Raw genomic sequence first — 26,897 nt, 5'->3', positions numbered from 1 at the left:
CTGAGGTACAACACAGAAGAGCTACTGCAACTCAGAACATCACTGGGACCCCAGTGTGCCCACACTCTCAAGCCAGACAGTCCAAAAGGAAACAATGAGGTACGTGCCCAGTGCAACCTCATTCTAAAAATGCACACAAACAGCAACAAGATTACACAGGGCACCCTAAGGAAGAAAGAACAATGGAGAATGGGGCTAATTAACCGCAGGTCTCTTCCAGGGCATAACATTGGGATTGGGCTGTTGGTAGAGTAAGAACAATTAGATGCACTGTTAATCACGGAGACCTAGCTCAAAGAGAGCTCGACCCCAGATATCGTTATGGCCCTTACGAATTTGCAAATAGTACCAGATGGGCAAAATAGGAGGCGGCATCACCGTTATATATATAGAAGAGTTTAGATGTTCCACTACGCCCCTCACAATGACAAATTGTGATATCTTGCAATTTGGAATTACTTTTTCTCCTACATGCTCATTTTCGGGAATCCTTATCTACAGGCCATCAGGGCCTAGTATCATGTTAATAGATGTCTTCCCTGAGTCCCTAGCCAGCCTTATTATGGGAAAAGGATTCATTACCACGCTTGGTGATTTTAACATACATATAGATGACTCCAATAACCCATCTACCAATAGACTAGTACAGGATCTAGAGGCTTTGCAACTCATCCAACTAGTTGGCACCGCTGCCCATGAGAAAGAGCATATTCCAGATCCCATCTTTTTCAATGACCCAAAGATCCAGCTGAATTCACCTATCCCGGTTCCGTAGTCAGACCATTATTTCAACCCTTTCTCATTTACGAAAACACCTATACGAGTGTTATCTAACTCCCCCTCAACACTGGTCAGGAGTTGGTCGAAGCTTACACTTGAAAGATGGGCCAAGACCCGAGAGGTCTCTACTCCTACCTTAACAGACAATCCAGATGAGGCCTAGATTCTTTGGAAACATTGGATCAACCAATCATTGGACCAATGTATTCAGAAATCTAGACCAAGTTCTCAATTTAACACCAAAAGATCCCCATGGTTTAACAGTCATCTAGCCTCCCTGAAAAAGGACTGTAAGAAACTAGAAAGGAACTGGAGGAACCTGTGCCCCCGCCCTAAAAATCCATTATAAGAGTGCCATCACACACTTTCATAAGGAAATCAAACAAACTTAGGCCAAGCACTACGAGGAGAAGCTCAACATGGTGGCCAACTCCCTTAGGAACTATTTAAGATTGTTAAATCCCTGACACCGGTGGAGTACAGTAACTCCCCTTATCAATCTACTAATGAGACATGTAACAAATTGGCTGCATTTCTTTTTAAAACAAAGTAGATAACATGTGCAAAAGTTGGTCGCACACTGCTCGTCACACCAGCAAGTTGCCCCAAAGGACTGTGGTAAATGTAGTGGCGACGGCGGGTACGTCTATGCCACGATGTGTAAAAAGAACAGTATGTGTTGCGTTAGCCATCCCTGGACACGTGTTTCGAGGTAGTTGCCTCTCGTCAGCAGGGAGCAGGTCAGTGTAAAGGGGTGCCGTGTGGACTGCCAAAATGTAATTAAAAACAGGTCAAGTACCTCTCATGGCACGCAGGTGCAGATCCAAGGCTCGTCAGCCCGTTGGCTCAAGGGAGCCGTAATAAATAGTGCAAAAGTTGGTCGCACACTGCTCGTCACACCAGCAAGTTGCCCCAAAGGACTGTGGTAAATGTAGTGGCGACGGCGGGTACGTCTATGCCACGATGTGTAAAAAGAACAGTATGTGTTGCGTTAGCCATCCCTGGACACGTGTTTCGAGGTAGTTGCCTCTCGTCAGCAGGGAGCAGGTCAGTGTAAAGGGGTGCCGTGTGGACTGCCAAAATGTAATTAAAAACAGGTCAAGTACCTCTCATGGCACGCAGGTGCAGATCCAAGGCTCGTCAGCCCGTTGGCTCAAGGGAGCCGTAATAAATAGTGCAAAAGTTGGTCGCACACTGCTCGTCACACCAGCAAGTTGCCCCAAAGGACTGTGGTAAATGTAGTGGCGACGGCGGGTACGTCTATGCCACGATGTGTAAAAAGAACAGTATGTGTTGCGTTAGCCATCCCTGGACACGTGTTTCGAGGTAGTTGCCTCTCGTCAGCAGGGAGCAGGTCAGTGTAAAGGGGTGCCGTGTGGACTGCCAAAATGTAATTAAAAACAGGTCAAGTACCTCTCATGGCACGCAGGTGCAGATCCAAGGCTCGTCAGCCCGTTGGCTCAAGGGAGCCGTAATAAATAGTGCAAAAGTTGGTCGCACACTGCTCGTCACACCAGCAAGTTGCCCCAAAGGACTGTGGTAAATGTAGTGGCGACGGCGGGTACGTCTATGCCACGATGTGTAAAAAGAACAGTATGTGTTGCGTTAGCCATCCCTGGACACGTGTTTCGAGGTAGTTGCCTCTCGTCAGCAGGGAGCAGGTCAGTGTAAAGGGGTGCCGTGTGGACTGCCAAAATGTAATTAAAAACAGGTCAAGTACCTCTCATGGCACGCAGGTGCAGATCCAAGGCTCGTCAGCCCGTTGGCTCAAGGGAGCCGTAATAAATAGTGCAAAAGTTGGTCGCACACTGCTCGTCACACCAGCAAGTTGCCCCAAAGGACTGTGGTAAATGTAGTGGCGACGGCGGGTACGTCTATGCCACGATGTGTAAAAAGAACAGTATGTGTTGCGTTAGCCATCCCTGGACACGTGTTTCGAGGTAGTTGCCTCTCGTCAGCAGGGAGCAGGTCAGTGTAAAGGGGTGCCGTGTGGACTGCCAAAATGTAATTAAAAACAGGTCAAGTACCTCTCATGGCACGCAGGTGCAGATCCAAGGCTCGTCAGCCCGTTGGCTCAAGGGAGCCGTAATAAATAGTGCAAAAGTTGGTCGCACACTGCTCGTCACACCAGCAAGTTGCCCCAAAGGACTGTGGTAAATGTAGTGGCGACGGCGGGTACGTCTATGCCACGATGTGTAAAAAGAACAGTATGTGTTGCGTTAGCCATCCCTGGACACGTGTTTCGAGGTAGTTGCCTCTCGTCAGCAGGGAGCAGGTCAGTGTAAAGGGGTGCCGTGTGGACTGCCAAAATGTAATTAAAAACAGGTCAAGTACCTCTCATGGCACGCAGGTGCAGATCCAAGGCTCGTCAGCCCGTTGGCTCAAGGGAGCCGTAATAAATAGTGCAAAAGTTGGTCGCACACTGCTCGTCACACCAGCAAGTTGCCCCAAAGGACTGTGGTAAATGTAGTGGCGACGGCGGGTACGTCTATGCCACGATGTGTAAAAAGAACAGTATGTGTTGCGTTAGCCATCCCTGGACACGTGTTTCGAGGTAGTTGCCTCTCGTCAGCAGGGAGCAGGTCAGTGTAAAGGGGTGCCGTGTGGACTGCCAAAATGTAATTAAAAACAGGTCAAGTACCTCTCATGGCACGCAGGTGCAGATCCAAGGCTCGTCAGCCCGTTGGCTCAAGGGAGCCGTAATAAATAGTGCAAAAGTTGGTCGCACACTGCTCGTCACACCAGCAAGTTGCCCCAAAGGACTGTGGTAAATGTAGTGGCGACGGCGGGTACGTCTATGCCACGATGTGTAAAAAGAACAGTATGTGTTGCGTTAGCCATCCCTGGACACGTGTTTCGAGGTAGTTGCCTCTCGTCAGCAGGGAGCAGGTCAGTGTAAAGGGGTGCCGTGTGGACTGCCAAAATGTAATTAAAAACAGGTCAAGTACCTCTCATGGCACGCAGGTGCAGATCCAAGGCTCGTCAGCCCGTTGGCTCAAGGGAGCCGTAATAAATAGTGCAAAAGTTGGTCGCACACTGCTCGTCACACCAGCAAGTTGCCCCAAAGGACTGTGGTAAATGTAGTGGCGACGGCGGGTACGTCTATGCCACGATGTGTAAAAAGAACAGTATGTGTTGCGTTAGCCATCCCTGGACACGTGTTTCGAGGTAGTTGCCTCTCGTCAGCAGGGAGCAGGTCAGTGTAAAGGGGTGCCGTGTGGACTGCCAAAATGTAATTAAAAACAGGTCAAGTACCTCTCATGGCACGCAGGTGCAGATCCAAGGCTCGTCAGCCCGTTGGCTCAAGGGAGCCGTAATAAATAGTGCAAAAGTTGGTCGCACACTGCTCGTCACACCAGCAAGTTGCCCCAAAGGACTGTGGTAAATGTAGTGGCGACGGCGGGTACGTCTATGCCACGATGTGTAAAAAGAACAGTATGTGTTGCGTTAGCCATCCCTGGACACGTGTTTCGAGGTAGTTGCCTCTCGTCAGCAGGGAGCAGGTCAGTGTAAAGGGGTGCCGTGTGGACTGCCAAAATGTAATTAAAAACAGGTCAAGTACCTCTCATGGCACGCAGGTGCAGATCCAAGGCTCGTCAGCCCGTTGGCTCAAGGGAGCCGTAATAAATAGTGCAAAAGTTGGTCGCACACTGCTCGTCACACCAGCAAGTTGCCCCAAAGGACTGTGGTAAATGTAGTGGCGACGGCGGGTACGTCTATGCCACGATGTGTAAAAAGAACAGTATGTGTTGCGTTAGCCATCCCTGGACACGTGTTTCGAGGTAGTTGCCTCTCGTCAGCAGGGAGCAGGTCAGTGTAAAGGGGTGCCGTGTGGACTGCCAAAATGTAATTAAAAACAGGTCAAGTACCTCTCATGGCACGCAGGTGCAGATCCAAGGCTCGTCAGCCCGTTGGCTCAAGGGAGCCGTAATAAATAGTGCAAAAGTTGGTCGCACACTGCTCGTCACACCAGCAAGTTGCCCCAAAGGACTGTGGTAAATGTAGTGGCGACGGCGGGTACGTCTATGCCACGATGTGTAAAAAGAACAGTATGTGTTGCGTTAGCCATCCCTGGACACGTGTTTCGAGGTAGTTGCCTCTCGTCAGCAGGGAGCAGGTCAGTGTAAAGGGGTGCCGTGTGGACTGCCAAAATGTAATTAAAAACAGGTCAAGTACCTCTCATGGCACGCAGGTGCAGATCCAAGGCTCGTCAGCCCGTTGGCTCAAGGGAGCCGTAATAAATAGTGCAAAAGTTGGTCGCACACTGCTCGTCACACCAGCAAGTTGCCCCAAAGGACTGTGGTAAATGTAGTGGCGACGGCGGGTACGTCTATGCCACGATGTGTAAAAAGAACAGTATGTGTTGCGTTAGCCATCCCTGGACACGTGTTTCGAGGTAGTTGCCTCTCGTCAGCAGGGAGCAGGTCAGTGTAAAGGGGTGCCGTGTGGACTGCCAAAATGTAATTAAAAACAGGTCAAGTACCTCTCATGGCACGCAGGTGCAGATCCAAGGCTCGTCAGCCCGTTGGCTCAAGGGAGCCGTAATAAATAGTGCAAAAGTTGGTCGCACACTGCTCGTCACACCAGCAAGTTGCCCCAAAGGACTGTGGTAAATGTAGTGGCGACGGCGGGTACGTCTATGCCACGATGTGTAAAAAGAACAGTATGTGTTGCGTTAGCCATCCCTGGACACGTGTTTCGAGGTAGTTGCCTCTCGTCAGCAGGGAGCAGGTCAGTGTAAAGGGGTGCCGTGTGGACTGCCAAAATGTAATTAAAAACAGGTCAAGTACCTCTCATGGCACGCAGGTGCAGATCCAAGGCTCGTCAGCCCGTTGGCTCAAGGGAGCCGTAATAAATAGTGCAAAAGTTGGTCGCACACTGCTCGTCACACCAGCAAGTTGCCCCAAAGGACTGTGGTAAATGTAGTGGCGACGGCGGGTACGTCTATGCCACGATGTGTAAAAAGAACAGTATGTGTTGCGTTAGCCATCCCTGGACACGTGTTTCGAGGTAGTTGCCTCTCGTCAGCAGGGAGCAGGTCAGTGTAAAGGGGTGCCGTGTGGACTGCCAAAATGTAATTAAAAACAGGTCAAGTACCTCTCATGGCACGCAGGTGCAGATCCAAGGCTCGTCAGCCCGTTGGCTCAAGGGAGCCGTAATAAATAGTGCAAAAGTTGGTCGCACACTGCTCGTCACACCAGCAAGTTGCCCCAAAGGACTGTGGTAAATGTAGTGGCGACGGCGGGTACGTCTATGCCACGATGTGTAAAAAGAACAGTATGTGTTGCGTTAGCCATCCCTGGACACGTGTTTCGAGGTAGTTGCCTCTCGTCAGCAGGGAGCAGGTCAGTGTAAAGGGGTGCCGTGTGGACTGCCAAAATGTAATTAAAAACAGGTCAAGTACCTCTCATGGCACGCAGGTGCAGATCCAAGGCTCGTCAGCCCGTTGGCTCAAGGGAGCCGTAATAAATAGTGCAAAAGTTGGTCGCACACTGCTCGTCACACCAGCAAGTTGCCCCAAAGGACTGTGGTAAATGTAGTGGCGACGGCGGGTACGTCTATGCCACGATGTGTAAAAAGAACAGTATGTGTTGCGTTAGCCATCCCTGGACACGTGTTTCGAGGTAGTTGCCTCTCGTCAGCAGGGAGCAGGTCAGTGTAAAGGGGTGCCGTGTGGACTGCCAAAATGTAATTAAAAACAGGTCAAGTACCTCTCATGGCACGCAGGTGCAGATCCAAGGCTCGTCAGCCCGTTGGCTCAAGGGAGCCGTAATAAATAGTGCAAAAGTTGGTCGCACACTGCTCGTCACACCAGCAAGTTGCCCCAAAGGACTGTGGTAAATGTAGTGGCGACGGCGGGTACGTCTATGCCACGATGTGTAAAAAGAACAGTATGTGTTGCGTTAGCCATCCCTGGACACGTGTTTCGAGGTAGTTGCCTCTCGTCAGCAGGGAGCAGGTCAGTGTAAAGGGGTGCCGTGTGGACTGCCAAAATGTAATTAAAAACAGGTCAAGTACCTCTCATGGCACGCAGGTGCAGATCCAAGGCTCGTCAGCCCGTTGGCTCAAGGGAGCCGTAATAAATAGTGCAAAAGTTGGTCGCACACTGCTCGTCACACCAGCAAGTTGCCCCAAAGGACTGTGGTAAATGTAGTGGCGACGGCGGGTACGTCTATGCCACGATGTGTAAAAAGAACAGTATGTGTTGCGTTAGCCATCCCTGGACACGTGTTTCGAGGTAGTTGCCTCTCGTCAGCAGGGAGCAGGTCAGTGTAAAGGGGTGCCGTGTGGACTGCCAAAATGTAATTAAAAACAGGTCAAGTACCTCTCATGGCACGCAGGTGCAGATCCAAGGCTCGTCAGCCCGTTGGCTCAAGGGAGCCGTAATAAATAGTGCAAAAGTTGGTCGCACACTGCTCGTCACACCAGCAAGTTGCCCCAAAGGACTGTGGTAAATGTAGTGGCGACGGCGGGTACGTCTATGCCACGATGTGTAAAAAGAACAGTATGTGTTGCGTTAGCCATCCCTGGACACGTGTTTCGAGGTAGTTGCCTCTCGTCAGCAGGGAGCAGGTCAGTGTAAAGGGGTGCCGTGTGGACTGCCAAAATGTAATTAAAAACAGGTCAAGTACCTCTCATGGCACGCAGGTGCAGATCCAAGGCTCGTCAGCCCGTTGGCTCAAGGGAGCCGTAATAAATAGTGCAAAAGTTGGTCGCACACTGCTCGTCACACCAGCAAGTTGCCCCAAAGGACTGTGGTAAATGTAGAGCTATGGGTTGACGAGCCCGGATCCCGCACCCGCGCGCCGTGAGAGGTACTAGACCTGATAATTTTTGGCAGTCTACAGCACCCCGCATACATACCTGCTCCCTGCTGACGAGAGGCAATTACCTCGAAACACGTGTCCAGGGATGGCATTTTAAACTTTTTACTCGTGGCATAGGTGTACCCGCCGCTGTCACTACATCCTCCAGAATCCTATGGGGCTATTTGCTAGTATGACGAGCGGTGTGCGACCCACTTCGCATTTTGTATTTAAAGCTCCCTGGGCTATGGGTTGACGAGCCCGGATCCCGCACCCGCGCGCCGTGAGAGGTACTAGACCTGATAATTTTTGGCAGTCTACAGCACCCCGCATACATACCTGCTCCCTGCTGACGAGAGGCAATTACCTCGAAACACGTGTCCAGGGATGGCATTTTAAACTTTTTACTCGTGGCATAGGTGTACCCGCCGCTGTCACTACATCCTCCAGAATCCTATGGGGCTATTTGCTAGTATGACGAGCGGTGTGCGACCCACTTCGCATTTTGTATTTAAAGCTCCCTGAGCTATGGGTTGACGAGCCCGGATCCCGCACCCGCGCGCCGTGAGAGGTACTAGACCTGATAATTTTTGGCAGTCTACAGCACCCCGCATACATACCTGCTCCCTGCTGACGAGAGGCAATTACCTCGAAACACGTGTCCAGGGATGGCATTTTAAACTTTTTACTCGTGGCATAGGTGTACCCGCCGCTGTCACTACATCCTCCAGAATCCTATGGGGCTATTTGCTAGTATGACGAGCGGTGTGCGACCCACTTCGCATTTTGTATTTAAAGCTCCCTGAGCTATGGGTTGACGAGCCCGGATCCCGCACCCGCGCGCCGTGAGAGGTACTAGACCTGATAATTTTTGGCAGTCTACAGCACCCCGCATACATACCTGCTCCCTGCTGACGAGAGGCAATTACCTCGAAACACGTGTCCAGGGATGGCATTTTAAACTTTTTACTCGTGGCATAGGTGTACCCGCCGCTGTCACTACATCCTCCAGAATCCTATGGGGCTATTTGCTAGTATGACGAGCGGTGTGCGACCCACTTCGCATTTTGTATTTAAAGCTCCCTGAGCTATGGGTTGACGAGCCCGGATCCCGCACCCGCGCGCCGTGAGAGGTACTAGACCTGATAATTTTTGGCAGTCTACAGCACCCCGCATACATACCTGCTCCCTGCTGACGAGAGGCAATTACCTCGAAACACGTGTCCAGGGATGGCATTTTAAACTTTTTACTCGTGGCATAGGTGTACCCGCCGCTGTCACTACATCCTCCAGAATCCTATGGGGCTATTTGCTAGTATGACGAGCGGTGTGCGACCCACTTCGCATTTTGTATTTAAAGCTCCCTGAGCTATGGGTTGACGAGCCCGGATCCCGCACCCGCGCGCCGTGAGAGGTACTAGACCTGATAATTTTTGGCAGTCTACAGCACCCCGCATACATACCTGCTCCCTGCTGACGAGAGGCAATTACCTCGAAACACGTGTCCAGGGATGGCATTTTAAACTTTTTACTCGTGGCATAGGTGTACCCGCCGCTGTCACTACATCCTCCAGAATCCTATGGGGCTATTTGCTAGTATGACGAGCGGTGTGCGACCCACTTCGCATTTTGTATTTAAAGCTCCCTGAGCTATGGGTTGACGAGCCCGGATCCCGCACCCGCGCGCCGTGAGAGGTACTAGACCTGATAATTTTTTGGCAGTCTACAGCACCCCGCATACATACCTGCTCCCTGCTGACGAGAGGCAATTACCTCGAAACACGTGTCCAGGGATGGCATTTTAAACTTTTTACTCGTGGCATAGGTGTACCCGCCGCTGTCACTACATCCTCCAGAATCCTATGGGGCTATTTGCTAGTATGACGAGCGGTGTGCGACCCACTTCGCATTTTGTATTTAAAGCTCCCTGAGCTATGGGTTGACGAGCCCGGATCCCGCACCCGCGCGCCGTGAGAGGTACTAGACCTGATAATTTTTGGCAGTCTACAGCACCCCGCATACATACCTGCTCCCTGCTGACGAGAGGCAATTACCTCGAAACACGTGTCCAGGGATGGCATTTTAAACTTTTTACTCGTGGCATAGGTGTACCCGCCGCTGTCACTACATCCTCCAGAATCCTATGGGGCTATTTGCTAGTATGACGAGCGGTGTGCGACCCACTTCGCATTTTGTATTTAAAGCTCCCTGAGCTATGGGTTGACGAGCCCGGATCCCGCACCCGCGCGCCGTGAGAGGTACTAGACCTGATAATTTTTGGCAGTCTACAGCACCCCGCATACATACCTGCTCCCTGCTGACGAGAGGCAATTACCTCGAAACACGTGTCCAGGGATGGCATTTTAAACTTTTTACTCGTGGCATAGGTGTACCCGCCGCTGTCACTACATCCTCCAGAATCCTATGGGGCTATTTGCTAGTATGACGAGCGGTGTGCGACCCACTTCGCATTTTGTATTTAAAGCTCCCTGAGCTATGGGTTGACGAGCCCGGATCCCGCACCCGCGCGCCGTGAGAGGTACTAGACCTGATAATTTTTGGCAGTCTACAGCACCCCGCATACATACCTGCTCCCTGCTGACGAGAGGCAATTACCTCGAAACACGTGTCCAGGGATGGCATTTTAAACTTTTTACTCGTGGCATAGGTGTACCCGCCGCTGTCACTACATCCTCCAGAATCCTATGGGGCTATTTGCTAGTATGACGAGCGGTGTGCGACCCACTTCGCATTTTGTATTTAAAGCTCCCTGAGCTATGGGTTGACGAGCCCGGATCCCGCACCCGCGCGCCGTGAGAGGTACTAGACCTGATAATTTTTGGCAGTCTACAGCACCCCGCATACATACCTGCTCCCTGCTGACGAGAGGCAATTACCTCGAAACACGTGTCCAGGGATGGCATTTTAAACTTTTTACTCGTGGCATAGGTGTACCCGCCGCTGTCACTACATCCTCCAGAATCCTATGGGGCTATTTGCTAGTATGACGAGCGGTGTGCGACCCACTTCGCATTTTGTATTTAAAGCTCCCTGAGCTATGGGTTGACGAGCCCGGATCCCGCACCCGCGCGCCGTGAGAGGTACTAGACCTGATAATTTTTGGCAGTCTACAGCACCCCGCATACATACCTGCTCCCTGCTGACGAGAGGCAATTACCTCGAAACACGTGTCCAGGGATGGCATTTTAAACTTTTTACTCGTGGCATAGGTGTACCCGCCGCTGTCACTACATCCTCCAGAATCCTATGGGGCTATTTGCTAGTATGACGAGCGGTGTGCGACCCACTTCGCATTTTGTATTTAAAGCTCCCTGAGCTATGGGTTGACGAGCCCGGATCCCGCACCCGCGCGCCGTGAGAGGTACTAGACCTGATAATTTTTGGCAGTCTACAGCACCCCGCATACATACCTGCTCCCTGCTGACGAGAGGCAATTACCTCGAAACACGTGTCCAGGGATGGCATTTTAAACTTTTTACTCGTGGCATAGGTGTACCCGCCGCTGTCACTACATCCTCCAGAATCCTATGGGGCTATTTGCTAGTATGACGAGCGGTGTGCGACCCACTTCGCATTTTGTATTTAAAGCTCCCTGAGCAATGGGTTGACGAGCCCGGATCCCGCACCCGCGCGCCGTGAGAGGTACTAGACCTGATAATTTTTGGCAGTCTACAGCACCCCGCATACATACCTGCTCCCTGCTGACGAGAGGCAATTACCTCGAAACACGTGTCCAGGGATGGCATTTTAAACTTTTTACTCGTGGCATAGGTGTACCCGCCGCTGTCACTACATCCTCCAGAATCCTATGGGGCTATTTGCTAGTATGACGAGCGGTGTGCGACCCACTTCGCATTTTGTATTTAAAGCTCCCTGAGCTATGGGTTGACGAGCCCGGATCCCGCACCCGCGCGCCGTGAGAGGTACTAGACCTGATAATTTTTGGCAGTCTACAGCACCCCGCATACATACCTGCTCCCTGCTGACGAGAGGCAATTACCTCGAAACACGTGTCCAGGGATGGCATTTTAAACTTTTTACTCGTGGCATAGGTGTACCCGCCGCTGTCACTACATCCTCCAGAATCCTATGGGGCTATTTGCTAGTATGACGAGCGGTGTGCGACCCACTTCGCATTTTGTATTTAAAGCTCCCTGAGCTATGGGTTGACGAGCCCGGATCCCGCACCCGCGCGCCGTGAGAGGTACTAGACCTGATAATTTTTGGCAGTCTACAGCACCCCGCATACATACCTGCTCCCTGCTGACGAGAGGCAATTACCTCGAAACACGTGTCCAGGGATGGCATTTTAAACTTTTTACTCGTGGCATAGGTGTACCCGCCGCTGTCACTACATCCTCCAGAATCCTATGGGGCTATTTGCTAGTATGACGAGCGGTGTGCGACCCACTTCGCATTTTGTATTTAAAGCTCCCTGAGCTATGGGTTGACGAGCCCGGATCCCGCACCCGCGCGCCGTGAGAGGTACTAGACCTGATAATTTTTGGCAGTCTACAGCACCCCGCATACATACCTGCTCCCTGCTGACGAGAGGCAATTACCTCGAAACACGTGTCCAGGGATGGCATTTTAAACTTTTTACTCGTGGCATAGGTGTACCCGCCGCTGTCACTACATCCTCCAGAATCCTATGGGGCTATTTGCTAGTATGACGAGCGGTGTGCGACCCACTTCGCATTTTGTATTTAAAGCTCCCTGAGCTATGGGTTGACGAGCCCGGATCCCGCACCCGCGCGCCGTGAGAGGTACTAGACCTGATAATTTTTGGCAGTCTACAGCACCCCGCATACATACCTGCTCCCTGCTGACGAGAGGCAATTACCTCGAAACACGTGTCCAGGGATGGCATTTTAAACTTTTTACTCGTGGCATAGGTGTACCCGCCGCTGTCACTACATCCTCCAGAATCCTATGGGGCTATTTGCTAGTATGACGAGCGGTGTGCGACCCACTTCGCATTTTGTATTTAAAGCTCCCTGAGCTATGGGTTGACGAGCCCGGATCCCGCACCCGCGCGCCGTGAGAGGTACTAGACCTGATAATTTTTGGCAGTCTACAGCACCCCGCATACATACCTGCTCCCTGCTGACGAGAGGCAATTACCTCGAAACACGTGTCCAGGGATGGCATTTTAAACTTTTTACTCGTGGCATAGGTGTACCCGCCGCTGTCACTACATCCTCCAGAATCCTATGGGGCTATTTGCTAGTATGACGAGCGGTGTGCGACCCACTTCGCATTTTGTATTTAAAGCTCCCTGAGCTATGGGTTGACGAGCCCGCATCCCGCACCCGCGCGCCGTGAGAGGTACTAGACCTGATAATTTTTGGCAGTCTACAGCACCCCGCATACATACCTGCTCCCTGCTGACGAGAGGCAATTACCTCGAAACACGTGTCCAGGGATGGCATTTTAAACTTTTTACTCGTGGCATAGGTGTACCCGCCGCTGTCACTACATCCTCCAGAATCCTATGGGGCTATTTGCTAGTATGACGAGCGGTGTGCGACCCACTTCGCATAAAGTAGATAACATCTATAACTCACTTCAGGGGAACATTCCTGGCAGCTATGAATCATGGCAGGATAATTATCCCCGTCCAGACCAGAATCAATTAGCTGAATGCACATGGTTGGCAGCTCCACCTATATTAGATCACATCCCAGCCCTGAATAAGGAAAATATTAGGCTCCTCTTGGGCAAATTCAAATCAGGATCTCCCCAAGATTCAGCACCCCCCACACATTTTACCTAAGGGTGGGGACTCTGTTTTCTCCACCACAGCAGAGCTCCTCACACTATCCCTTGAAAACGGTATAGTCCCAAAGAAGTGGAAGCATGCAATTTTGAGGCCCTTGCTGAAGAAGCCCCACCTAGTTACGGCAGTATTGGGGAACTTTCACCCTATCTCGCTGCTACCCATCCTGGGAAAATTACTGGAGAAACATGTTAATCATATCCTATCACAGTTTCTGGAAAAGAATAACTATCTGCATAAGACTCAGATGGGCTTCCAACCACAACACAGTACAGAATCAGCCCTTCTGGTGGTCACCGGAGGGTCTTAAAGGGATATTAGTATAAGGGGGCTCAGCCACAATCCTGCTTCTAGATTTGAGTGTGGCTTTTGACACCGTGGACCACTCTACCCTGGCACATAGGCTGAGGAAAGTTGGCATCCAGGACAAAGACCTCCAATGGCTCACCTCCTTTTTGATTGACAGAACATTTCAGATCATGGAATCCACCAGTCTTTTAGATACACTGCCAATCTCATGTGGAGGGCTCGTCTCTCAGCCCCACATTGTTTAACATATATATGCACCCATCGGCGAAAATCGTTCAGGGGTTTGGGCTGTCGATCGAGTCCTATGCGGATGACACACAGCTGGTGGAATTGATGGCGGAGTGTCCAAACTCAAATCACCTCAAATTGGTACCCTGTTTGGAAAAGGTGGCTAATTGGATGGCCATTTGTAGCCTAAAATTAAATGCCGACAGAACTGAGCTGATGATTCAGGGAAATATTCACAGGCCCAGGACTATTATTAGCTGTCCAGAAGATTGGGGAATACCTCCCGTCCCCAAACAATCAATAAAGAATCTGAGAATGTGGCTGGATAACACACTTTCTATGGAAATCCAAGCTAAAAATCTCGCAGCAACTTGCTTTGGTATACTCCAAATGATTCGTAAGACCATAGGACTTATCCCAGAACAGGCACGAAGAGTGGTGATCTAGGCCCTCATGCTTTCATGTCTTTACTATGGCCACTCCCTGTATCTGGGTTCACCAAAATATGTTATTAACAGACTGCAGGTGGTGCAGAATGCGGCAGCCAGGCTACTCTTAAAAAATGACAAGACAGGAATCAGTAAAGACCTCCCTGAAACAGCTTCACTGGCTGCCCATTGAAGCCAGGATTACATTTAAATCCCTCTGCCTGGCTCATAAAGCAATGAATGGCAGGGTCCAGCCATGCTCAGGAAACTCATTTCACCATATGTACCAAAGAGGTACCCCAGGTCATCCCAAGACAGCCTCATAAAGACGCTGGGGATCAAGAGATCAAGATGGGGAGGTAAATCTTTTTTATTCTTGGCCTGAAGTTGTGGAATTCCATGATCAGGGAACTAAGGTTGCTGGAAGAAGAACTCAATGCATGGTTGTTCCCATGATGATTACCCAATTTGTACCGTCGCCACCATCTCTCTCTGCCAGCGCTGGGAAGCCCTTTGGTAGCTATGCTTTATAAAACCGCCAAATAAATAAACAAAATAAATTAAAATAAACGCTAATTTATAAAAAATAGGAAATATTTGTATGTTTAGAATAAACACCAAAACAACAAAAATCCAATGAAGGGAACCGTAGATATGAACTTTTAAAAAATAAACCCTGTCTAGTGATTAAAAACCCATAGCACCAAATTAGGACATCTGGTCACGCTTGACCGGGACAAAGTCAAAGTTTGGATCCCTGGTTGGATACACAAAGAGGCCAAAATGTTTTCTTCACACTTAGAAACTTTTCTGGAGCATTTTCTTGTGATGTCGATCAGGCCTCCCCAGCAGGTCGGATTCATAGTGGCTTCATTTGCTTGGGTCCGTAGGAGCCCCTGGTCAACTCCTGGAAGTCTTGAGCTATGAAGCTTTCACCGGGACGAACCTGAAGTCCAGGCCGGGTCGCAGTGCGAGATGGTCAGCTTGACTCTCGACGTCGGGTCGGTCACCTTATGGAGCTTTTTCTCAAAATTCTCCAAACTTCAGGACGTGCTTCCTGAAGTTCCTTATGGGGGCTCAAATTGTCCACAAACAATATCCAAGGTTCTAGAGTCTCTGAGTTGCTCCTCGGAAGTTGGGACTACAGTTCCCACAATGCACCTGCCCAAACACTTTGAAGTCCAGCTAAAGGCAGTCAGCTGGGTTCTTTTTCTGGAGATGATGCAGGTGAAGCTCTTTTAACCTAGTGCCCTCCTGAAGTCCACTACTTCTCATTTTGGAAGCAAGGCAAAATCCTTAGGGCTGTAGTTTCTTAGTGTGCAGTAGGCGTAGTCTTTCCAATTACAGTACTGTTGGTGCAGGCCAGGGCTGCAGCAGGGCACTCCTTGTAGTTTCAAGCGGTAGATCTGAGTTGCTATGCAGCTCTCACATATTTATCCAATGTGCAGAGGCGACAGGTAGGGGTGCGCCCCTGTCCACTGGGGTGTAGGTTGCCCCCCAAAAGCATGACAGCTTCCTCCAATGTGTGGCATATTCTTGTCCCACAAAGCACTGCACTCTAAAATCCAAAATGGAGAATCTTTCTCTGTGGAGTTAAGACCTGGCTAAGCCAAGCTACTGGTGTGGCTCATTTCCCTTGACTCTCCCCATTCCTGACCCTATGCAATTTCAATTCATGGGGGTCCTATCTAGCTTGGGACAAAGGACGTTGGGGTAGGCCTGGGATGCATTCTTACTGTCTTGCTCTCTGTTGAAAAGTTAGAAAACAAAAACGACTCCAATAAGGTAAGTCTAAGACTCTTTATTCTGACCATCCGCTCTCACTTATTACCACAACAGTACATCCAACATTCCAAGTTGAACTCCCATGGGTTATACCAATTGCTAGAAAGGGAGGGGGTGGAGGAACATACCATAACAGAGTAATACTTTATCAAAGATTACAACACTCTCTTTAGAGGGGGGTTTGATTACCCAACCCCCTTCCTAACCTTTTCTCTGCAGCTGCAGATTTCTCCCAACCAGATAACCTCTGTGCCTATACAGGCCACTTATCACCTCATCAAAGCAGTTTGGCTAAGCCTGTTAACAGCTGACCAATGAAGAGCGGCTGCTAGAAGGTTGGGTTTTAGCTCACAGGAAAGAAAGTTTTATAACTTATTTTTTGTACAAGTTATGATAAATTCAACAGTGGCAAGTTGTTGGAGTTATCATTTTTAATCTCTCAGGTCCTTGAAATATTATTTTAGGTCACTCCCATCAATAGTTATACTTTATTAAAGTATTTCCATGTTAGACTATGACACTAAAATGCTTAAATGGGGGGAAAATGAAATCGGTAGTTTTTCCCTCACCAGGGCGTATAAAACATCTGTTAAAAGGACCCTGCTTATTTTTACAAGGCACCTTACCCTGGGGGACACCTAGGGTAGACCTTAGGGGTTTGGTATATGTACAAATAAGGTAGTTTCATACTTTAGAAGTAACTTTCAATCCGAATTTGCATATAATTTCAGTTTAAAAGCAGCTTGGAATGCAGGGCTGACTGTGAAATGACAGCCACACAGCAGTGCACACTTAAGTACCTCAAAGCTTCTGGACCTCTAAACCTACAGACCCTACCATATACTAGGGACTTACAGGAAGGTTGTCATTGCCAATTATAATTACACCTAGTTACCATTTGCCTTTTTAATCATAGCACTGGGCCTGAGGTTTCGTTAGCAGAGCCCAGGGTACAGTCAGAGTCAGTTCCTACCAGTATCAGTCAAAAAATCGGGGTAAATATGGCAAAAAGGATGACTTTTTCACAATCCATAAAAGAAAAATTAAGCAGATACAGCCAACCATTTAATAATCTCTATGACTTGCATGATTAGAATTGTTTATTACCAATATTCTTTGGGGGCTTACATTGGACAATTATCTTGGGTTTAGTGTCTGCGTTGGCACCAGGCAGAACTCGGTGCTGCAGCATAGTGAGCGAGCGGGAAAGCACACTACCTCGATAGATACGGCTCAGTCCTGCCCTCTCCATTTGATGTAGAGCAGCAAGTTGTCTTGCTTCGTTGCTCTGCATCAATTGATGATAAATCTGCCTCTTAGGGTTGCTAGAGCGGGAATCAGTTTAAATAAACTTGGTTTACCATCACTCACAGGGCAGATCCCCACTGTGCTGCACCCAACAGGTCAACGGACCTTGGCCACTGAAGTTGAGGAGATCAGGAGCCTATCGGGACACATGTACGACTCTCAGGTTTTCTGACATGCAAATTGTGATTTTTAGCAACTCGCAATTTGCGAGTCGCAAAACCTGATGTACAACAGTGTCTCAGACACTGTTTGTGATTCCCAAATGGCTCGCAGGGGGCCTGCCTCATTAATACTCATATGGCAGGTCGCAATTTGCAACCCATTGGGAATGGCCGGCACTTTCAGGGACAGTGGCGTGCCGGGGTCAGCCAACCACCATGTGTGTGTCTGTTTATTAATTAAGTTGTATGTATAATGGGCAACCCGATCTACCCTTGAGGGATTGGGCAAAATGGATGAGAAGGTAAATGTACCTTCAAGGGTTTGATTTAAAGAACCTTAGTTGTATTATTTATATTGACAGTTAGATGCATGGTATGTTATTTACCTGCCAGCTGATTTCTTTTATCTGATCATTCTCACAAACAATTCTTACATATTTAAAAATACAGACAATATGTGTCAAATGGAACATATCCAATGGAATCAGAAACAGGAAAATGGGTGTATGTAAAAAAATGTAATCAATTTTTATATATTCAGATTTGATCAAGGGTACTAATAAAGAACAAATACAAAAGAACAAGAAGGTAACAGTCTGTTGTATCAGCCTTCACTGTTACAGTTGTAAACACCTTTTCACAATCATAGTCAGAAATTAAATCACTCACAGCCTTACATCTGGCCTTCAATTACATAAATAGTATTCACAAATTCTATCTAAAGTTTGGACTATAATGAGAGTTATATAAATGTTTTTAAAGGTTTTATTCTTCCAAGTTAAGTCAATTATCTTTATTCAGAATCATAATTTTATTCATACTAGTTTAAAAAATAGTCCATCTTTCACAGAATTGATAAAGAAATAATGGTTAATTCACTTAGAATACAGTGCATTAAGTGTGTTCCATAAAGGAAGAAAATCCCTATTTTAAGACTGGGATGAAAAGTGACAGTAGGAACCGTAAAAGTTCAAATTCGAAAGAGCGTGAGCTCAAGCAGCATGAAGCTCAAAATATCCAAAAGTCAATAATCAATCAAAGCAGAACTTCCCATAAAGAGATGTTCACGAAGCTCAGTAGCATCTCAAAGCACTCAGGAAAAAAGAACCGAAAATGTGCACTAGGGGTAGCAAATGCAATCCATAGTGAGGATAGTAGGATGGGAGGAGAGTCGGGAAAGGGCATGGAAAAGACATCGAGTGTGGTGTTCACCCGCTCTAGGAACCTGTACCATTGTAAACTATCGAACATAAATGATGCAGTTCCTGCTGCATCTTCTCCTCCTTTCGCCCAATCATCCTTCAGGGTCATACCTGGGAACAGGTTCACTCCTCTTCTTCTCAAGCGAGTGCACTCGCGTACAGACGGTAACATCTGAGTGTGCAGCTTCGGTGTTTCAGTCTAAACTACAGATGAGGCTTCTTCATTCTAAATATCCTTCCCCACGATTGGGACCACATTTCAAATCTTCGAATGAAGCAAATGATATGTTAGCTAACAATGCACAATGTGCGAATCGAAACATCGTCAGCCATAGGGAATAAAACAAGTATGTCAAAAGAGGTCAGGTTCAGTTTATGTGCTGCATTCTATGTGATTATTGTTCATAATTCTACTAAATAATACATTCTGAACAGGCATTTCAACTTCTTCTTTGTATCAGAAGAAGCATTCCACAGAGCTATGTGAAGAATATATATTTTTTTAAACAATCATGGAAAGGTCAAAAGTTAAACATTTGATCGGTGTAGCAGCACATTTTATTCAAACTACTTTGTAAGCAATGCTGCTTTAAACTATGTTTGGGCCTACTACGTGTAAGTGTGGCTAGTTACTACATTTGGCACATTTTTTAAACACGTTTTATTCTTGTAGGTCTGCACGTTACACATATATTTTAATCAATATTATTTTGCGTTTTGCTAAAAATGCCTCTTCAGGGTTTGTAAAGTTACATTGCTCTCCACTAGGAGACAACAGTACTATTTTCTCTTTTCTTTCTACATATGATGTTTTCTTTTAGGTCAAGACTACTTCCCCTTTGCTGAGATACCCGAGCTGCGAAATATCGTGATGTCAGGCAACGAAGTTGGCAGCAGTGGGTACAAGTCTTTGGAGGACGAAATAGCAGCCACGTCCACCAGTTCATGAGCTTTGCCTTTTCCTTCTTCAGGTGCCTGGAACTCAACTCCACGTTAGGTCAATAGGAAGAGCACAAAATAGATACGACAGCCGGAGAGGTGACGGTGTAGGCGGAGTAGTATAGGAAGACTTTGGCTCTTCGTGATGGGAGCCAAGAACTCACCAGTTCACCAGGTGGCAGTAAGCAGAGACCAGATGCAAATAAATAAAACCTTGCTTGTGTTGGATTTGTGGTGGTGTGTTTCTGAAGAATGACAACAAACAAATGAGGTTCTATCTTCCAAAACTGCAAAGCATTCAAAATGATGGACGCCTGAAGTGGCGTCAGCGGTTGAACAGTTCTTGCTCAGCACCCTTCCTGGATAAAGGGGCACTAGCACACCGAAAGCCAGACCCCAACAAACAGCAATGCAGAGAAACCAGAAAACTGCAAAAGAAGCTCAGCGGTGAGTGCTTCAAAGCGAAGAAAGCTTTCACTGCTGGTAGGTTTGGCATGGTGACTGCAAGGACAGATTTCCTTCTGGCACCAGGCAATGAATGACAACAATATCTATAGACTGACCATGACCACAACTCTTGCCCAACATAAATCCACAGGTGTTGGTAAATGTTTCCACACTCTTTGTTTCCCCTGCTTGTGTTGCGCCTTTCACCACAGATAGCTCTGACCCTGTAACTCACTGCCTGTGCACACAGATTCTCTGACATGACACAGTGGGAAATGACAGACAAACATTTTCCATGTATAGGTCCAGCCCGCTTCACCCTGAGCCCTTCCAACCCACCAATGAAGCAATATGCCTGAACTGTGATGCTGCCTGGTGCTTACAACGGGGTGGCTCGGGGACTTTTGACTCCATTGATAACGAGGAATCATTCACACTGAGAACCCTCAAAAGCATTTGGGATAAGATCCTGGACATGTATCTTCATAAATGAATTACACATCAGTGGCCAGAAAGAGGGACTCGGCTTTAGATCTGTAAAGTTCTCAGTAGATTTATACCAGGGACATAGCTTAGTCAGTGAATTTGGGGGCGGGCGGTAAATTCCCAACTAAAAATGGGTGGCAGCAGGGTTGAGGGGGAAGATGACCAAGGTTTGGGCTAGAATGATCCCAGCAGGAGCAGGGTTAATACTGATTTGCATCAGGTGCGATTCTGTGTAGAGTGGCACAGTGGGTGTAAAGCGATGGGTTGCAACGCTGCCCTGAGCCATTGCCACCGGTTAGCTATCTGCAGGCATTTATATCATCACCTTTGCATGCTTGATTGCTAGTCATCTGTCTGGAAACTGGAGACTGGTGCAGCTTTCCACGCCTACTGCCCGCAATGTTTGTGAATTCCAAAAAGTAGTACATTTATAACCGCTCTAGGAGCACTTCAGTGAGTGCAGGGTTACCACTTTTTTGGTAAACCAGTCACAATATATATGTAACTTCCCAATCCCAAAAATGTATAAAACCTTTTAGTGGAATGAGAACGACGTGAAAAACCAACACAGACATTGAACACCTGACTCAAAGCCTGAAGCAAGCCAAGAATTTATCTGTAGGGGTTGGGGAGGCACACCCCCAAAAACCATGGCCCCATGAAGCTCCACCCCTCCTTAATGTGCCAGCATTTTGATGGTTCAGCCATTGGTGAAAGACTTGAATGTCAGAAGCTGTACCTCTACAGATGACAAAAATATCATCTATATATCTTTTCCACAACAGTATATTGTTGCGGAAAGGATTAGTGGAGGTCAAGATGTGATCTTGTTCAAACTTATGGACATAAAGATTGGCTAACGAAGGTGCAAAAATACTGCCCATAGAAGTGCCCGAGATTTGAAGATAAATATCCTCTTCAAACCTGAAAAAATTCTCAGTCAAGGTTGGCCATGAACCATCAAAATGCCTTTCTAAAATTCACAGTAGAATTTACAAAAGAACGTCTTCCCTTTCTAGACATCTGTATATATCCACAAGATGGATTTCTTGGCAGTGAATTATATAAGAAGCCGATGGCAAGAAACTCATTGCTCACTTTTGAAAGTCATCACCCTAGAGCACTGAGAGAAAACTTGCCAGTAGGCCAGTTCCTACGCATTAAGAGGAATTGTTCCGATCCTGTCAAATTTCACAAACATGCAAAGAATTTGTCTGTACAACTGAAACAGCGTCGCTACCCGATGCGACTGGTCAAAAAAGCGTGGAAAAGAGCCTCTAATAACAACCGAGAGGCTCTATTGGAACCCCCAGTGACTAAACAACCTTTAAACAAACTGACATTTGTACACACTTTTAACACCATGACGAACAAAGTACAAAAAAGTATACGCAAACACTGGCGGATTCTTAACATAGGGCTGACACTGTACCTAGTCCGTTATTTTCATATAAGAGAGGTTCTAATTTGAGGGATGTGTTGGTCCACACGAGACCAAAAAATGTTACACTGACTCAAATCAACACCTTGTGGGACCTTCCTCCGGTACAAGGCCACTTCCCTTGTGGTTCTTGTTCTGTTTGCCCTCAAACACAACATGTGAAACAGATAGATATAGGAACCCCTAGACCTTGGGTTCTGAAAAAGCACACAAACTGCAACTCTGAAAGAGTAATCTACATCATCACTTGTCCTTGTTCATTGAGGTACGTAGGTATGACGATACGCAAAGTGAAGCTACGTATCAGTGAACATAAGAGCACGATTCGGCGCAAAAAACAGGCCACTCGCTTGACTAATCACTTTCTGATGCTCAATCATAAAGCGGAAGATCTCAAGTGGTCTATACTTGAACAGACATACATACCTGCTCATGTGAGTGACATTTCACACTTTTTGTTCAAAAGGGAACAGAAATGGATTTACAGACTCCGTACAGATGTACAGGGGTTAAATGATGATATTCCCTGGACAGCACTATGATGACGTCCTACAATAACCAAATATGGTGGTCTTTACAAGCTGTCAGGTGTAGTGCACAGATGGTGCATTCTTCCAATGTTTGGGTTGGAGCGTACTGATTTACTAAGACAACCGTCATTCAATCTGTATAGGCTCCTTTAATATGTAGAGTTGGTCTGTACTCGTTCCTTACCTCTCCCTTCTTCATACATGCAAGGATACTACGATTTCCTATTGAGCTGACTTACACTAAGCCGGTATACACAATGATGAGAACCATTGTGTTGAGCTGCATTAGGGAATGTGTTTATGAGACTGTCGGCTTGTGCCAGCTTTGTTGGGGTATAGTAATCCCCCATTGTATTGGGAGTTGAAGGCTGAGTCGGAACTCATTTGAATGCATTGGGCGATATCCTGGTTTCGGCAAGCTAAGTGGGATTACGCTGTCCTAGTTGTCGATGCATGAGTCTGTTCTCTCTCCCGCCCCCCCTTCCCCTCTGTGATGGCATGTTATTAAACACTGTTTCCGATTGCATGGAAACGTAGAACGAGGGAGGAGATCACCCATATGATCGTTTCGATCGTTACGCATCATGTGACACCTGGGAACTTTAAGTGCTTTGATTCCCAGCTATATTGAGGTTCTGTCACACATCTATGCGGGTCTCGTAATAATTTTATTTCAATTAGTTGAGACCACAATACCAAGGAGACAATGCCGCATTATGTAATGAAAGTTTGGGCAGCTTCCGTGTATTTAAAATTATGACACACGGGAACTTCATATCCCATGATGCTTAGTCGCTTTCAGTCGCTTTCGGATGACGTCATGCTCCGATGCGGACATCGGAATTGCATTTCAACCCACAACATCGGAGAGTCTGCACCTTCCCGTCCTACTCCTCAATACTCCGTGGTACCGACAGACAGGTCAGTGTATTGCCCATGTTTGTCTGTTTGGCTGTGTTTGTTACTTGTCTGGATCTCGATGTTTTGAGCACGAGGTGCAGGTTTGGGTAGACCATTACCGCCATACTAATGAGAAGTAAAGCCTGAACACTGCTGATTTGCGTTACCATTTAAATAAACGAGTTGGTATAATCTATGTGACCTTTACAGAACAGTCGTTATGTATAGCATAATACTCTATAATACATAAGGCTGGGTAGGTTGTATAGTATGTCTGGAGAAACATGATTGCCTCTATTACGATTAGTAGTAGGCTTCTTTCAGTTAACACTTAGTCGTGGCAAAGGGTGTGCTGCCGATTAGGAAATCAGTAGAGTTGGTTTTTAATAACAGACAAGAGGCTGAATAAAGGTTTTGCACCACTTGTCTTTTTTATGTAGAGCGGGGCCACTTCTATCTGAGCAGGATGCCAGGTGAGGTGAGGCGGTCTCCCGTACTATAGATGGGTAAGCATGGTTTTCCCACTTATTTCATGATATTGACATGGATTTGCTAATAATTTAAAAGCTTTGGATTATTAAGTCCAAGTATGATCAAGCAATTTGTCTTCACATGTACGTTTTCTTCCCTCTTTTTGCTTCTTACCATTTAGGATTAAAATAAAGACGCTCCCCTAACAAATCGTAAGGAGAGGTTTGAAATTTGCAATAAACTAATTGGTTTGCACTGGGGTTAAATTTAGTTTAAATTTGATTTCACACTATTATACAGCAGTAGCAAGGGTTCTGTTTGGTCCTGACGAAAGCCGGATTAATAGTCACCATCGGCTGAAACATGTTGACGCTCCTCTAACAAATCGTAAGAAGAGGTTTGAAATTTGCAATAAACTAATTGGTTTGCACTGGGGTTAAATTTAGTTTAAATCTGATTTCACACTATTATACAGCAGTAGCAAGGGTTCTGTTTGGTCCTGACGAAAGCCGGATTAATAGTCACCATCGGCTGAAACATGTTGACCTGATTTTTGGACTTATGCAGTTATTTTGTCAAAACTGCGTCTACACTGTTTTTAACTGTTGCCACATGGATAGACATTAATAAATAGTTTTTTCTTTCCATTGGGCATTTTTAACATCACTTTCTTCAAAAATGTATTGTTTTTTTGCACTGCTTTTGTCACCATTATGTATGTTTGTCAGCCACACTATCACTTGATAGACACCTCATCTCAAGATGTATAGAGTGGTGCCCGTACTGTTTGCAGCCTTGATCTTTCTGATGGCTCAGACAGGGCTATCGGATCCCAAATGATGTGGGCTGCTATTTTGGTGGCTGATGGGATTCACGTTTCATGTGTAGACAATTTACATGTTTGAATTGCTTGATCTGTTTTGATTTGACCCTAGATTTCTGTGCTGTGGTATTAAAGTATCTGTGCAACATTTTAGTAATAGAGTAAACACAGCACACCAGGTTAGGAAAATAGAATGTTCTTCTTTCATAAATTAAACAAGACGGAAATGACTAAAATCCAATCAGCAGAACCAGAGATAAATTAGTGCCAAAAAGAAAAAAGGCACCCACAGTGGATAGCTGTTCGCACCAAAGCAGTACGAAGTTACAAGTTTGGACCAACTGCGATGGAGGGTGTGCCAGCTACAGGGACCCGGTTACCCAGCTATGCCAAAGCTATAGGGACCCAGTTACAACAAATCCTGGTTTGCTGATAGTTTTGAGGATTGGCGTCAAAGATACATCATGCAGCTGAAGCAATGCGTCCGTACTGAGATGTGGCAAGGGTACGATATGAGTGCCTGTGTCGTCGAGCAAGAGCATGGGTCTAGAATTGAACATTTACCGGAGCTGGAACACCAACAAGTAACTGGGGCTGATCTCTGGCAGAAGAGGCTGATTTTCCTCACACCTTGCTGCTTTTCCTAGTCTCTCTCCCTTCCCTGCCCATCACTGTTCCCATCCATTTCCTCTATGACCTGATACCTGTTGGGACTAGCCAACATCAACCCTCCCCCACTTGCCATTTCCTCCATCCTTGGGTACTGCCCTGTGTCCTCGTCCTCAGACAACTAAACCAATTTCTTCCCAGGCTTCTTGCTGTAACTGTCTGGATTTTCCACCACGGGTTCACTAAGCCGCTGGGGGCTACTACCTGAGGCAAAACTGTAAAGAAAGTCCTTAATGAGGGCTAATCTTCAGCTTCTGTGATTGGGTGCAGTTTCTCTGAGGTTCCGGCTCTTAACATGCCCTAGAGAATTTAAGTCTGATGTATGTACTTTTGGTACTAACGTGGAGTCCCCGACACGGTAACTTGGTGTTACGATCGCAACAGTGGTTGTACAATAGTGCTGGGGTAGCCCTCACATACTTCTTTAAAGGCACTCCGCAAGGAGTACCTGTTCCTTTTTTCAGGCACCTTTATTAGTGGCTTGTTCTCAGAACCTCTTTGGCTTTGTACAGGCTTAGCTGTGGCCTTTTTAGTATCAGCCACCGTGTAGGAACTCTGCATCTTTACCCCAGCCACTGCCGCCTCGCTCTGTCCTAAGGTCCTGGCCAAGGGGTCTCCAGACACAGGAACGTGATGATCCACACTTCTTCCCTCTCCAACACCAACCACCAATGCACCGGTCTCCACTGCCGTTGCCATCTCTCCTCCAGAGGGGGTCCGTGCTGTGGCCCTGCAGCCTTTCCTCAACTCCAGCGCAGCTCTCTACCAGCACTCTGTGTTGGTCTCCCCGCCCTCCCCCCACCATGGTTACTCAGGAGAGAAAACAAAAAAGGACAGAGGGCGTAAAAAACCCCACTAATCCAGGCAAGAGGCAATGGCCTTGGATTTTTTGAGTGCGACTTCTGTAGCTATCCGCCATTTCGCTCACATTGAGACAAGCATTTGAAATGCAATAGGTCTCGCATTGCCGCATTGCCGAAAGTTGGAGCTATTGGCTTTGCGTATAATAATGCCACGCCAATAGCTCAAACTTTCAGTAATGAAAGACCTATAGCATTGCAAATGCTTGTTTTTATTATTAAAAGACTGACATATAAGTCCACTTTAACCTTTGTTTTTTTCAGTAAATATAAATATATATGTGCACATACACACCCACCCCCACTGGGTTGTTATAGTTAATAAGCATTTCCATAGGAAATGCCTTTTTTGTTTTTGCTTAAAACTTTGACCCTGTTTGACAAATCTCCACAAAACTTTCCAAACAGGTACTACATTCCGACGAGTTTGTGCATGGTAAGTTTCGGGGTGATCCGTCAAGAAAGGGATCAATAACAAAGTGAGGTCGCAAAATACCCATTAATTTTCCATAGAATATGTTGAG

The 26,897-nt window shown here is 47.2% G+C and overlaps 1 protein-coding gene across 5 annotated transcripts in view; it reads left to right on the top strand.

Annotated features, from left to right (window-relative positions):
* FAM221B (family with sequence similarity 221 member B) overlaps window positions 1–20,498 on the top strand; it is a 194,019-nt gene extending 173,521 nt beyond the window's left edge. For 3 of the 5 annotated variants that reach the window (XM_085627804.1, XM_085627805.1, XM_085627796.1), the window contains one exon: window positions 19,779–20,498. In XM_085627804.1, coding sequence (XP_085483930.1) covers window positions 19,779–19,812 — 34 coding nt within the window. In that variant the 3' untranslated portion in view covers window positions 19,813–20,498. Of the gene's footprint in view, window positions 1–19,628 lie in introns of all 5 variants that reach the window. The other 2 variants (XM_085627798.1, XM_085627802.1) reach the window with 2 other exon arrangements.
* The last annotated feature ends 6,399 nt before the right edge of the window (window positions 20,499–26,897 follow it).

This window comes from Triturus cristatus, chromosome 2_1, assembly GCF_964204655.1.
Source record: "Triturus cristatus chromosome 2_1, aTriCri1.1, whole genome shotgun sequence".
Classification (NCBI taxonomy): domain Eukaryota; kingdom Metazoa; phylum Chordata; class Amphibia; order Caudata; family Salamandridae; genus Triturus; species Triturus cristatus.
The sequence above is the reverse complement of the archived record's forward strand: the minus strand, read 5'-3'. Positions and strand labels throughout refer to the sequence as shown.